The sequence below is a fragment of the Mus caroli genome, unplaced genomic scaffold (assembly GCF_978045245.1).
Source record: "Mus caroli unplaced genomic scaffold, Mus_caroli_1 scaffold_2, whole genome shotgun sequence".
NCBI classification, from domain to species: domain Eukaryota; kingdom Metazoa; phylum Chordata; class Mammalia; order Rodentia; family Muridae; genus Mus; species Mus caroli.
This window is the reverse complement of record NW_028227257.1, coordinates 54,203,197-54,217,109: the sequence shown is the minus strand read 5'-3', so window position 1 is coordinate 54,217,109 and position 13,913 is coordinate 54,203,197. Positions and strand designations below refer to the sequence as shown.

Sequence of the window (13,913 nt, the reverse complement as noted above, 5' to 3'; positions counted from 1 at the left end):
TCTAGTAGTGAGCAAGTGGACTCTATTTCATATTGATTCCCTTGACCCTAAACATCCAGAAGCACACTTTAGACTTATTTTTCTAATGTGTCTAGGCTTCCCCCATATCTCATTGTTAAGATGAGATTTCTCAATCCCCTCCTGGGGACCTCCTTTCCTGACCTTGCATGAAATCACTTCATCTTGTGGTGTTTCATAATCTCACGTTGGCTTCAAACCCAAATGTTAGTTCTCTTACCACATATATGCACAGCCCACTTTTTGTAAATTACTCTTTGGTGTCATTTTTCTCTGTCAACATTTTTGGGGCTTTGGTGGTGGGAGGAAGAATGCTGATGGCAGGCCAGGAATACATTCTCCAGTCCAGTACCACTTCCTCTTGGCTGTCAGCTCCTCAGGCAAGACAGAGGTTTGGGTTTTTGCCTATGAAGTGCCTATTTCCAAAATAGAAGCAGGCATCTCTTTAAGATCTTTCTTAGCTTTATATCAAATCCCTTCAGGCTTGGCTGTTTTCCAAGAACACCTGGATTCTTCTGATTAGGAATATATTTTCATTGATTCTTTTAGGCCAAAGACATGAGGCATAAGGAAATTTATTTTAACACTAAAATTATTCTTTCGGAGTTTTGGATGTGAACTGGCAGGCAGATGCAGTGCTGGGAGCGCTGATGCTCGTGTAAGTCAGGCTCACAGTCTGGAGAGTCCTTGTTCTCTGGCCTTGCAAAGGGCATTACCTCCTAACTCCCCCCTTCTGCCCCGTCTCAGCCTCTCATTCTACAAGCTCTGAGCTTCAGCCAGATTGGTGCCCCCAAATCACACAGGTGTCATTTGTTGCCTCTCCACACATACAGAAACTCCTTCCTTTCTGACACCTTTAAGCATCTTTTAGGACTCAGTGTAGATTTCCTTTTTGTTTTGTTTTTAAAGATGTTTTTATTTATTTTATATATATCAGCATACGGTCACTGTGTTCTGACACACCAGAAGAGAACATCAAATCCCATTACAAATGTTTGTGAGCCTCCATGTGGTTGCTGGGAGTTGAATTCAGGACCTCTAGAGGAGCAGCTAGTGCTCTTAACTGCTGAGCCATCTCTCCAGCCCAGATTTCCTTTTCCAAAGGCTACTAAGTTGTCTGATTAGGTCTTTCTATTAAGTATCTGAGTAAGATTGTGAACTTTGCAATGCTATCACTGTGATACTTACAATGTGGAGACATAATTTCATGTCTTCTCTCAGCAACTGTGGCAGAGGCAGAACCTATCCTGTTCACTGCTGTGTCTCCTGCACCTAGTGTAATGCCTGGCTATCAGTAAACAATGTTTGAACAAATACAGCGTTTTTAGAGAAGGTTTTCTTAAGATAAAAATGAGTGCATAAAAGCTTAAATGTTTTTCTGAATCCTAGTAAATTATTGTTTCTTCTGTTGCTTTTCTTCCAATAGGCCAAGTTAATAGAATTTAGCCCTCTGAGAGCGACTAATGTGAAGCTCCCCAGTGGGGCAGTCTTTGTGATTGCCAACAGCTGCGTGGAAATGAACAAGGCAGCCACTTCACATTTCAATGTCAGGGTGATGGAGTGTCGACTGGCGGCAAAGGTACAGATGTGGCAAACCAGTGGAACTTGCAGCGTGCCTGTTCTTCCCTTGCTTGTCCTCTATGGTTTCTAGTTTCCTCCACTTCAGAGCAGCACCCTGACTGCAGCCACAGCATTCTCACTGCAAGTCTTTGTGTCTGGAGCAGTCTGATTCCTAACAGATAAACCAATAGTTGGATCTTCTGTTCTCTTCTTGTTCTTTAGAAACTGAATGAACTTCACAACTGAGTGTTCTGGGATGCACTGGGGAAGATTGGACAATGGCCATTTGTGACAGATAGGCCAGAATAGAAGCAGACATTTCCTTAAGGGCAAATCCGTGTGAGTTTGTTTCATAGGTGGAGAAAGACAATTAAAGAAATGACAACAGCTGATCTTATTTTCCCAGCAGGGGTCTTGGCAGCCTTGCCCTTCCCTCCACCCCATTGGACACTTCATTTGTGCATTAGGACATTACCAGTAGCTCAGAATGTAGTTGTGCTGGCATCCCTGTGAGCTCAGAAGGATGATTTCTTTATATGTCTGCTAGGGAAATACCTACCAGCAGGAAGGCAAGGTAGTTTTTTGTTCTGCAGTGTAGAACCTTTGGCAGTTAAGGCTTAACTCTATTAAGGAAGTCTTTATTGAGTCACCATTGTGCAGTGTGCAGCAGGCATGGTGGGGGTTCAGTTCATAGGACCAGAGAGAATGGAGTTAAAATTCAGAGGCCAACAGGAAGCAGGTAGTATGCAATCAGTAGTGAGCAATGTGATACGCTAATGGACAAAGACACGGCCCATCACACAGTGCCCAGAATGGCATGTGGCTTGACCAGGAACATGCAGAAGACAGGCTGGACCCAGGGTATAGTGAAAAAACATTATAGACCTCTCAAGTGATCATGTTCACATAAGCTCAGCCCCACCTCCCCAAAGGCCTTTTAGTCTTCAATCGGTCAAATGGTGTGTAGCAGCCCCAGTATTCTCTTCTGTACTGTTCCTCAGAGCTGTTTGTCTTTTTCCCACTCATTCTACAAATGATGGCTGACATGATGGCTTAGACATTTTACCTGATGAAGTACCTCTCCCCCCCCTCCCCCTTTGTTTACCACTTCCCCAAAGTTCCCCATTGCTTTGGAATAAAGTAAAAGAAGCCTTGTACTGAACTGAGTTGAGCAGCCAGTAGTTGGGAAGGAACTATCAGGCAGTGGAAGAATTCACTCTTTGAACCATCACAGAAAAAGTAACTTATTGTATACAGTTCAAGAAGGAAGTGGTCCAGGTGGGGACTTCACTACCACCGACAGCATGGGGGGCTGTTAGCTGGGGTGATGGATGGGTTGGGCTTCCTCCATTTAGGAGACTAGTTGAGTTAGGGTGAGTTTCTTTGTGTGCCCTTTCCTGGCCTGTAATCTCTGTCCTGAGAAGAGCAGTCCAGGCTGGCTGGGTACTTCACCTGCACCCATGTAATTTTTAGTTGTGCAATCTCTGCCATGCAAATAAGGGAAGTGCTGGCTGCATAGTTCAGTCCTGGTCCAAGGCTCAGGCCACAGGCCTCCAGGCTGAAGTTCTATGGTATTAGATTACAGCATTCCAGACTGGCAGTTTAGGATTCCTGGACCATGCTAGTGAAAGTTCTCTAATGGGAACCAGCCCTATTTGTTGATCTCTTATTAAGTGTCCTCCCCATTCTTGACTATCCCTGTAAGGCCTAAGGCTGGTATATCTTACCCCAGCATCTCCTAGTATCCCTTGCAGTCACGAGGGCATGGCTACCACCCTCAAGGGCCTTCCCACATGTTCAGTACAGTTTTGTTTTGTTTTGTTTTTTTAGCCTTCTTTGAAATATTTCTAAATGACCCTCAAAGAAGCCTTACTTCTTTATTTATAAGGTAAGCAGTGATCCCTCTACGATTTGTAGCACTTATACTTCTTAGGTATGTAGAGGGATCCCCATACTTGTAGAGAGAAAGAATTGGGACAGAGTAGTCATTCCTTCATTTAATGTTCATCCTAGGCTCATGTCAGCCAGTTAGGGACACAAAAGTTAACAAGATGGATGCAGTTCATATCTCAGGTAAAACAGAATGTGGAAGTGGAGAGACATGTTAAACAAATGCCCATTTCTGGAAAGCACTGTTGACTTGTAGTCGTCCTCTGCCCCTGGCTATGCTTTCTCTTCTGCAGTAATCCCCCAGCCTTGGCAGGAGGGTGTGATACAGATGTAGTATTTAGGGATGACTGTTCCAAAGTCTGCTATTCTCTGCACCTCTATCAGTCGTGGGTCTCTGCATTGATCATCATCTATTTCTGCTATTATTCTACTAACTGGGTGGGGAATTAAACTGACTCCTATTAACTTACTATGAAAGCATCCGCAGCTCTCTTAGAGTCTTCTATTTGACTCCTGCTTTATAAGGCTGTCAAGTTCAAAGCTATAGCGATTTAGGAAAAGTAAGTTTTTGTTGTTTTGTTTGTTTCTTCCTGGAAAATTTGGGGGTTGAACTTCTTTTTTTTTTTTAAATAAAGATTTAGATTTTTAAATTTTAGTCTACTCATTGAGATAATTATTAAAATTGTGAAGGGAGATGTTGTAATATTAAGCTTCATAGCACCTTGGCAGTATACAGATGAAGCAGAAGCAGTGCTTGTTCAATGACCATTTCCTGCTGGGACACACTTCCTCTTTGGGAGGTGGCAGCCCCAGGGTTCTCCCTGAGGCCTTACTCACTGCTGTTTCTACCTTGAGGTTTGATGAGTAAGTGCTGGTGTCCTGAGGAGACTCCAGACATATACAACTTTATTTTCTGGTTCTTAACACGGAATTCGAGCCATGGTGACCTGGAACAAGTGTGATGCATGTGACAGCTTCGTGTTGTGACTGCTCTCTTCCAAAGACACAGGAAGAATCCGGAGCTAGCCTGTATCTCTGAAACGGTAGTGAAACTGTCAGGCCCTTTGGGGAATGTCTTCAGAGAGCTAACTAGAAGAGAGGGCATGTCTTTTGTAGCTGAAGTTTTTAATCAAATTCAGAACCTCTTATTATTGAGGATGTCTCCTGAGGACCCTGTTTGTACCCTAGGCTGGCCTGGAACTGGTCTAGAATGCCTCAAAATTGCCACCCTCCAGCCTGTATCTCTTATGTGCTAATAGATGATCATGTGCTATCACATCTAGTTGAAATACATTGGAATTCAATTGTATAACTCCATATGTGTCATTGAAATTGGCAACTGAATTTGGCTACTTGGTACACATTGCTTTCCAATATGATATAGCTAAAACACATTTTAAAAACCAAATTTTCTCATAAATAAGACTTAATTTGCTTAAAAGCAGGCACAGTTCCTTTTTCTCAGTTAGTTCTTGGAGAATTTAATGGCTTGTCTTTTGATAGTAATCACACTCCACCCCTTAACCAGCCAAAATTGTCTTTTTTTCTTTTTCTTTTTTTAAATAAACCCTGAAGTTCATGTTGGGTGGCAGCATATGCCTTTAATCCCCTCATTATTGGGGAAGTAGAGGTCAGCCTAGTCTACATAATGAGTTTCAGGCTAGCAATTGTGACATAGTAAGATTCTGCCTCAAAAACCAAACCAAACTGAACCAAATGTAACAACGACACCAATACTATAAACTATGAACCCCAACTAAACCCACTGAGTCCTATTTTTCTTGGAGGGTTTGGCCATACACTGGAGCATGGTTGAATGACCAGGGGCCACACTCTTAAATTTGACTTCAAGAAAATTTACTACATTTTCTAGCAGTTGTCAATTGCCAATCACTTCTTAGGTAGGGGCGGGACATCACGCCCACCTCCCCTTTCCATGCTGAGATTTTATCTGTCTTGAGCTTACACAGGTGTTGTGCAGCTTGCTGTCACACTGCCGTGAGTTGATCTCACAACTACTCTGTTGTGTTTGGAAACCACTATTTCATTTTAGTCCTGTACTGCCTCTGGCTCTTAGATTCTTTCCACCTCTTCTTTCTCAGTGAGCATTGGGAAGAAGGATTATGATAAGATGTCCCATTAACGCTAAGAATTCTACAGTCTTTTACTGTTGTCAACTTGACAAATTGTGGGTCTCTGTAGTAACTGCCTCTATTGGAGAAGGAAGTTTTTCTGGTATGAGTTGAAAGATGTAGTAATTTATGGATACAATAATACTAAATAATTAGGAATTGGTTTAATACTATGTCTATTCAGCAGAATAATAGAGTAAGTTCTCCCCCAGGGCCTATAGCCTGTCTAGCATTAGGTTCTTGGACCCAGTAATCACTCCAAGTACAGGCTGGAGCAAGCCTTAAGTCCAATCAGAAGTGATTGGCAACCCTGGGACGTTGGTGCCACCTTTGCCCCAATGCACATGTCAGAGCAGGCAGTTGTAGATCAGTAAGCAGGAGAAAAGTCATCTTCGATCTTACCCGGCCATGGACACTGTTCACTGTTAAAAGGAACTATAAGAAGGCGATATGCTGTTTATTTAAAGTGCAAATTGGTTTTTCTCCAAAAGTGGAGGAGAGTTGAGATGTCATTCGCCCTCATTCAAGCTTCTCAAATTTCTGAGAAATAGCCCATTAAATCTTTAATTCTAAATACCTGCTACAGAGAATCTAAATGCTTCTCCATAGAGAAATGAACATCTTGGTTTCTCCCCTTGCACAAACACATGCCATTTGGCAATCAGGATTGGTAACCTCCAGGTTCATGACTGCTGTGCAGGGCAGCTTCCTTGTCTCTCAGATCTCCGGTCATTCATGTGCTCATATACATTTGTCCTTTAAGAAGACGGTTGGTTCCTCTTTCCCTTCTTCAGCTTCATTCAAAAGAGGATGCTGACCATGGGTTACCTATGACATGCATTTCAGATGCAATGGTAGAATATCTTGAGTCACTCTTAGTTTTAGTTTTAAGTAGATGGATTTCTTGGAGAACACACAACATTCAGTATCAACTATGAAAGGGCAGGTCTTCTGGCGATTCTTCAAAATCGCTGCACTGCTTTTCCCTGGCTTCAGTGTCAGGAAACATTGTAACCATGGTAACTCCAACTCCAGGGGATCCAGTGCCCCTGGCCTCCAGAGCCATCTGCCCTCAGGTGTGCTTAAACTCCCCACATAATTAAAAACTGAAACCTTTCGGGAGCTATTTGTGTGTGCCTGTGTGTGAGCTGTGAGGATGAGAGGGCAGGTGCTTGCAGAGGCCAGGAGATGGCGCTGGATGGATTCCCTGGGGTTGGAGGTACAGGCACTTGTGAGTTGCTCGATGTGGGTGGGGACCTTGCTTGGGTCCTCTGCAAGAAAACTTTGTGTTCTTAACTTCTGAGTCATCTCTCTAGCCCCAACCCACTTAATTTTTGACCAACGTATAAGAGACATGAACTGGATAAAAGATATCTATTCAATAAGCAGTACTGACAAAACTAGACATCCATTTGTAGAAGAGTTAAATTAGATATGTAACTTTTTCACCTTGCACAAAAATCAGCTCAAACTGGATTAAAAGCACCACTTTTAAAACCAGAAATGCCAGGACTGATAAGGGAAAATGCTTCCTGGTGTAGGCTTAAGCAAGGCATTTCTAGCTTTTTTTTTCTAGCTCTAATAGAACCTCAAATAACACAGGAATTACTTTCCCTAAATTGACAAATGGGATTGTCTGAAATTAAAATGCTTTTCCATAGCAAAAGTAACAGCAGAATGACCAACAAGCCTCCTGGATGGGAGAGAACTTCTGCTAGCCATATTCCAGAAAGTGGAGAGACATCTAAAATAAAGAACTGAAAAACATTAAAATTCTTGCCAATAAGGAAAAGGGCCAGTGAGCTGAACAGACAGTTCTCAAGTAAGTACAAATGGCCAATAAATGTCCAACATCCTTAGCCATCAGAAAAATTCAAATAAAAATACTTTGCAATTTAACCCCACCCCAGTCAGGCTAGCTATCATCAAGAAATGACTGACAGGTGCTTGCAAGGATGTGGGGAAAGAGAGATCCTTAGTCACTCACTGCCGAGGGGGTGGGAGCGGGGCTGGGGTGGGGAGTGAATTGGTGCAGCCACTGAGAAACACCTGCACATGTGCCGTCATTGCTGATCTACTCACAATAGCAAGAATGCAGTTGGCTTAGCTGGCCTTCAGCAGACAGATGCACCATGAATTTTATTCAGCTATAAAGATAACTGAAGCCATGAAATTTGCAGGGAAATGGATAGAACCCAAGCTCACAAAGAGAAATATTACATGTTTGGTGTTTTGTGCAAATAGCTTCTAAATATTAAGTATGTGTATTTTGGTGAGAGTAAATGTAGGGACTACACTTATACTATTCAGTTATATATTTATATATACTTATATATATTCACTACTATACTTACATAGCATTTATATTGTATTAGATATTGCAAACTAAAACAAAACAAAACAAAACCTATCAAATACTGTAAGAATTTTTTCTCTTTTACATTGTAGAAAAAAGAAAGCTGAAAGCCTTCCTCACAGTGGAGAATATATTCTAAATCTCATTTCTATGAATATTTGCATGTAAGTCTAAACTTCTGGAAAAGTAGAGATGAAGAAAAGCCAGTCATAGAGGCCACACGCAGGGATGTGGCTGTGTGGCTGTTTTTGCTTAGGGACATAAGCAGAATCTGTTAATCATATTGACCTTGACCGTACAGTGTGGATCCATTCCTCCATTGTTGGCAGCACAGAAATGAATTTCATTTTATCTGGAAATGGTTTCATTAAATAAAGAAGTAGACTTTCAGGTAAAAATGGCCAGGATGCTTGTTTAACCTGGAGAGACTTGCTTTGTGCGAGAGTGGAGAATGGCTAACCAGGAGAGCTTTGAAAATGATGCATTAGAAAGAAAGTCACAGAGCAGGGTTGTGAGGGCCAGCACACACTTTTTGTATGCCCTGTCTTTCTACAGTACTCTTATGAGTCTGAGTTTCTTTCATACCTAGTTATTACAGGGAAGCACAGCAAAGCGGCGAGGTGATTTTTATTCATTTTGCTTTAATATTGACAGTGCCTTCTACTCTGAATTTTTCCCCTTCTGACTCTTTCTCGCCATCAGCTTTCAAAAACTAATTGATTTAGATTCATTAAAAGTTGGAGTCTTGTAGAGCATTTGAACTAAAATGAAAAACATTCGAAGCAAACTCAATAGAGATTTATAACCATTGCTTGCGTAAATGATACTTTTAAGTGAAGCACATTTTTATGTTTTTAAATTAACAAAATGACCAGGAATCTTTAGTGGGCACAAAATATTTCATATTTTATACATATTTCATTGCTTAAAATTTTCCAGAAATATTGTATGTCTGTTATATTGAGGGATAAAATACGTGACGCCAATACTCAACACTATGGGCAGACCCGCTATGGGGGAGGTCACACTGAGAGGTTATAGCACTGCTCTGCCACATACATAGCCTCAGCTCTTTGCTCGGGGGGCTGCAATAGGGTGGGTATAGTGCTGCTTTGCTACATAGCCTCAGCTCTTTGTAGCAATATGAGAAGCAGTGAGGTAGAGAGTTGTCATGACACTTCAAGAAAAACATACTGTGATCTTTGGAAGGCCTGTCTGGCTGGGTGCCACCACTCAGCCAAGTTCTTTAGCTCCTGTCAGTTTGTGGTCAGTATGGAACTGGTTCTTTGACTGGTGGTAGAATGTGCCGAGAAATTGGCACAGTATTCTCGAGGCTTTGACAATTTCCTTGAATCTGAGCAGAAAACCCAGATACTCAAGACTGCGGTCAATTTCACTCATTCTGTGTATTCAGTAGAGCATGCTTTGCCAGGACTCTAGTGAGTGTCATTGGCAGAACACAGGGAGTTCAAGCTACAGTGAGGAGGCAGAGGGACGGGTGAGGTGGTCTGGGCAGTGAACCTGGAAAGGGGGAGCCCTCAGTGCTGCACTGGCCTTGCAAGCAGTAGGGAGGCCATTGATGCTATAGCAGGAGCTTTGAAGAACCAGTTCATTGGTAGCAGAAACACATCATTTGGTTGAAGAGAAGTGGATCATAGATCATCAGAGAGGTGGGATACAAAGGAAGAGACACAGTCAGGTGTAAAGTGTGACCCCAGTTCTTGGGGTGATGAATCTGGACAGCCAGAGCTACAGAGTGACATCCTGTCTCAAAACAGAAACAAAGGAAAACTACACCCAACTGAGAAAACAGTGCTTTCTGGGATTGACTTTTTGTTTTCTTTTTGGCAGGCTTCCTTCCTTCCTTCCTCCCAGCTCCTCATTCTTCCTACCCCATATTACTGATTCCTTTCCTCCCCCCTCAAATAATCCTCCCCTCTGCTTTCATGTCACACATAATTCATTACCCCACTTAATTTCTTCCTCCTCCCATGATCCCCTTTCTAGTTTTCAACATGTATGTGCACATTTAAATCAATATTTTACATACAACATGCATGCACACATTTAAATCAGTATTTTACATACAAGAGGACACATGCATTTGTTTTCCTGTGTGTGGTGTTTTGTTTAACATAGTGTTCTGTAGCTCCATCCTTCCCTCATGAATGCTGTTGACTTCATTTTTTTCTTTATGTTTGAAGAAAAGTCCATTACATATATGTACTACATTTTCTTATCTATTCTTCTACTTATGGACATCTTAGTATGGCCCATTTCTTTATTATTGTGACAAGTATGACAGGAAATATGGATGTTTAGGTAACTCTGTAGTATATTGTGTTAGAGTCCTTTGGGTATATGATCAAAAGTGAATTGTGGGAGTACATGACAGTTCTATTATTTATTTATTTTTCTTAAATTAAAATTTGTATTTTATGTGTATGAGTTCATTGCCTGCATGCATATCTGTGTACCAAGTGCATGCCTGGTGCCCACAGAGGCAAGAAGAGGCAGGAAGAAAAGGCTCTATGCTTTCCCCATTGATTGGCTAGTACTACTAAATGTAATAAGGAAGCTGGAGAAGTGACTTCTGACAGCTGTGCCCCTGTAGTGGGCTCCATATCCTTTCAGTGCCCATGCCTCCTGTCAGATCCCTGGCCATTATCAGCTGGAGTGTTTGCTTGATGTAGGAGAGTGCCTAGTATTTTAGTTTGTAGCGAGGACACTGTAAGTACTAGGAAGTTCATACCCTGAGAGCAGCCCAATGAGTGATGATTGTGAGCAATGGGAAACATTCTTTGTCTTGCTTTCAGGTAGACACAGCTGAGGTTTACACATCCCAGTCTTTGAAGGGTGTCACTTCTGTCCCTCATTGGCTTGCCTCAAGACCTACTTAGAGGGACCCCTCACCAATGTGGGGTCTTAACCTGCTTATTCCTACCTTTTCCATCACTGGGGACAAAGCACTGTTGCCTGCTCAGGATCCTCCCTGAAGCAGTATGTGATGTGAACCTGTCATGTTTGCTGTGGTAAAAAGGGGCAGTGAATGTTGAAGAACTGTTATCTCAAAGCTTCTCAGTGGGAAACTGTGAGGAAATGACCTGCAGCCCTGAGTCATAACCCTGCCTCCCAGATGCAAAGTGTGCCAGCCACGAAGGCAGCAGTGACACACTCCCTCATTAGGTTCTGTCTCTGAGCAAGTGATCTCACCCATTCTCTCCTCATCTGCAAGTCATCTTTCTGATTCCTGAGCCAAATTTCCAAGGGCTTAAGTGGCTTTCCCATTTTGCTCTCTCACAGCAACACGGCAGCTCATTGGTTAAGCAGCTGTGGTTGTGAGCATGTGAGAGATTCCATTCTTTAATTGCAATGCACACCGTCTTGGCTCAGCAGACCCATTAGCTGAAAGTGAAATGGACGTCAGCCTAACAGCAAACTGGGATATTGCTGGAGTGAATTAGTACCTCTGCCCACAGGGAACAGCAGTGTAGAGGCTCCCTTTGGAAGCAGCCTGTGGGCTGCAGGCATGCCTTGCAGAGTGGTCACACAAGTTGCTGGGCAGGATGTTTTTTCCAAGTGTCTAGGACAACGTGACAGGGTCAAGTAAAGGCGGAGATGGGAACTATCATAGGGAAGTGCTTTTTCTTCCCTCTTCATTCTTTTATCTCTCACTTTTTTTTAGTAATATTTAAAAATTTAGTCTTTGAAAATGTGATAACACTTATACAATGTACTTTGATCATATCTATCCACTACTACCAACTAGTGCCCCCATCCTGTCTCCCTGTCTCTCTCCCAACTTCATGCTGTCTTTTCATTTTATTAATTTAATTTAATATCCACAGTCATCTAGCTGAACTTGAGGCTTACTCCCTGCCTGCTAGCTTTCATAGTCCTGGAAGTTACTCTACAAACTACTTTGCAGTGTTTGGGGGCACAATAAGCATCAAGTCTTACTTAGCTGTGAACTCCACTCTTACTCAGCTGTGAACTCTTTGACCATGTCAGACAAGGTGCACCCACTGATGTATTAGTGGCACAACGGTTCTGAGAGTAACCCATCACTCTCTGATTGGCTTTGCAGCTTGCTCCACAAGATGGAATTTATACCTAGTACTGTAAATCTGGCCAAAACTCTATGCCTGAGGAAGTCAGGGTCTAGGAGTGAACTTTCTGCTCTTGTTTGGCTAAGTTGTTATGGTACCAAGATGCCTTCTAAAAATTCTTTTAGGAGGAATTATAGATAAATGTTATTTCCAGCCATAAGCAGAGATGCTTCTCTGCAGGGACTCATGGTTTTCAAGGTATTAAGAATATGCAAAAGTTGAGTACTCAGCCCTAAACTGGACATTTGTACCAATATTTCTAAGGCATAAGAGATTTTTGCTTGAGGAGGTAGAAAGAAAATAGAAACTGGAAGGAAAGAAGAAGGGCTAAGACATTTGGCACGGCCAAAGAAGTCATAACTTCAGAGCAACTTTGGCTGTCTGCAGTGGGCCTTTATAAGACTGGGCCTGTCATCAGTTAATGGATTAGGAGGGACTCATGGGGCCCCATCCTCAGGCTGAACTGTTGCTACTGGTGGTTTCTGGTGAAGAGACAGTCATTGTTTTCAGGTGTGTGCCCACGGAGGCTCCCACCAGGCTCCAATGAATAGTTCCCCACACATGGTCACACAGACGATCCTAGTTAAACTCTGAGTCTCAAAGACAAAAACAAAACAAGAAAAAACAAAGACATGATTATGGGAGAAGGACTTGTGGGGACAGGGGAGGTTTAATAGGACTGGAAGGGAGATTAGAGAAGCTGGGGTTACACTGATCAGAAGAGACTTTATACATGTGTGAAATTGTTAAAGAACAAACTCAATAAAAGTAATAGAAAGGAGGAACAAAAACTGCAAAGAAAAAAATGATACTCTGTTCTGTGAAATAATTGAACAGCAAAACAATTGTATTGTCTCTGTTCCCAGTTCTCCTTTAAAATCATCTGTTTCAAGTATATGAGCCAGTTTTTTTTTTATATGATTAACACGTTTGAAAGCTTTAGCTAGTAACATTTTAGAAGTGAGCAATTCTAACCAAACTTAAGACCATCTTTTCGTAAGTCCAGCATCCCCTCTAAAAGGAAGAAAAACAGAAGTAAAACAAAAATCATCAAAAAAGAAAAGAACACAATTAAAGATGGGGTACAGAACTAAGCAGAGAGTTCTCAAAAGATGAGCCATTAATGGCTGAGACACACTTAAAGAAATGTTCAGCATCCTCGGCCATTAGAGAAGTGCAGATTGAAACAACTGAGATTTTATCTTCCTTCAGTCAGAATGGCCAAGGTCTATAAAACAAATGACATCACATGCTGGCAAGGTTGTGGGACAAGAGGGACAACTCTTCATTGTTGGTGAGACTGTAAACGTGTGCATCAGTGTGGGAATCAGTGTGCAATTCCTCAGCCAAAAATAGATGTACCTCAAGAAGCAGCCGCACCACTCTCCGGCATCGGCCCTGAGGGTTTCTGTAGCCTACTCCAGAGTCACTGACCTATCTGTGTTCACTGCTGCTGTAATCATAAGAGCCTAATGTCTACCAACTGATGGATGATGGAAATGTGCTACATTTACACAACTAGATATTAGTCAGCTTTTAAGAAAAATTAAATTTTCAGGTAAATGGATTGAGCTAGAAAAAAAAATAATCTTGAGTTGAGGTAACCCAGACTCCAAAAGACAAATATTGTATATTTTCCCTCATATGTGGATATGAGCTTTTAAGCTTTCAGAATGTGTGCTATAGAACCACAGAGGTCAGGTACCCATTAAGGGACAATGTAGAACAAGAGGTTCTTCCAAGGAAGAGGAAATAAAATATAGTGTTATGGAGTGATAAAGAGGAATCAAGACTGGGAGGATTAAATAGGGAGGGGGAGGGAAGAGGGGGCAGAGGGGAGAAGAGGAG

General features: G+C 42.1%; 1 protein-coding gene across 5 annotated transcripts in view; it reads left to right on the top strand.

Annotated features, from left to right (window-relative positions):
- The window catches only part of Galk2 (galactokinase 2), a 141,185-nt gene that overhangs the window by 67,552 nt on the left and 59,720 nt on the right, over window positions 1–13,913 (top strand). For all 5 annotated transcript variants that reach the window (XM_085834498.1, XM_021156374.2, XM_021156375.3 and 2 more), the window contains one exon: window positions 1,445–1,597. In XM_085834498.1, the coding sequence (XP_085690624.1) occupies window positions 1,445–1,597 (153 nt within the window). The remainder of the gene's footprint in view (window positions 1–1,444; window positions 1,598–13,913) is intronic.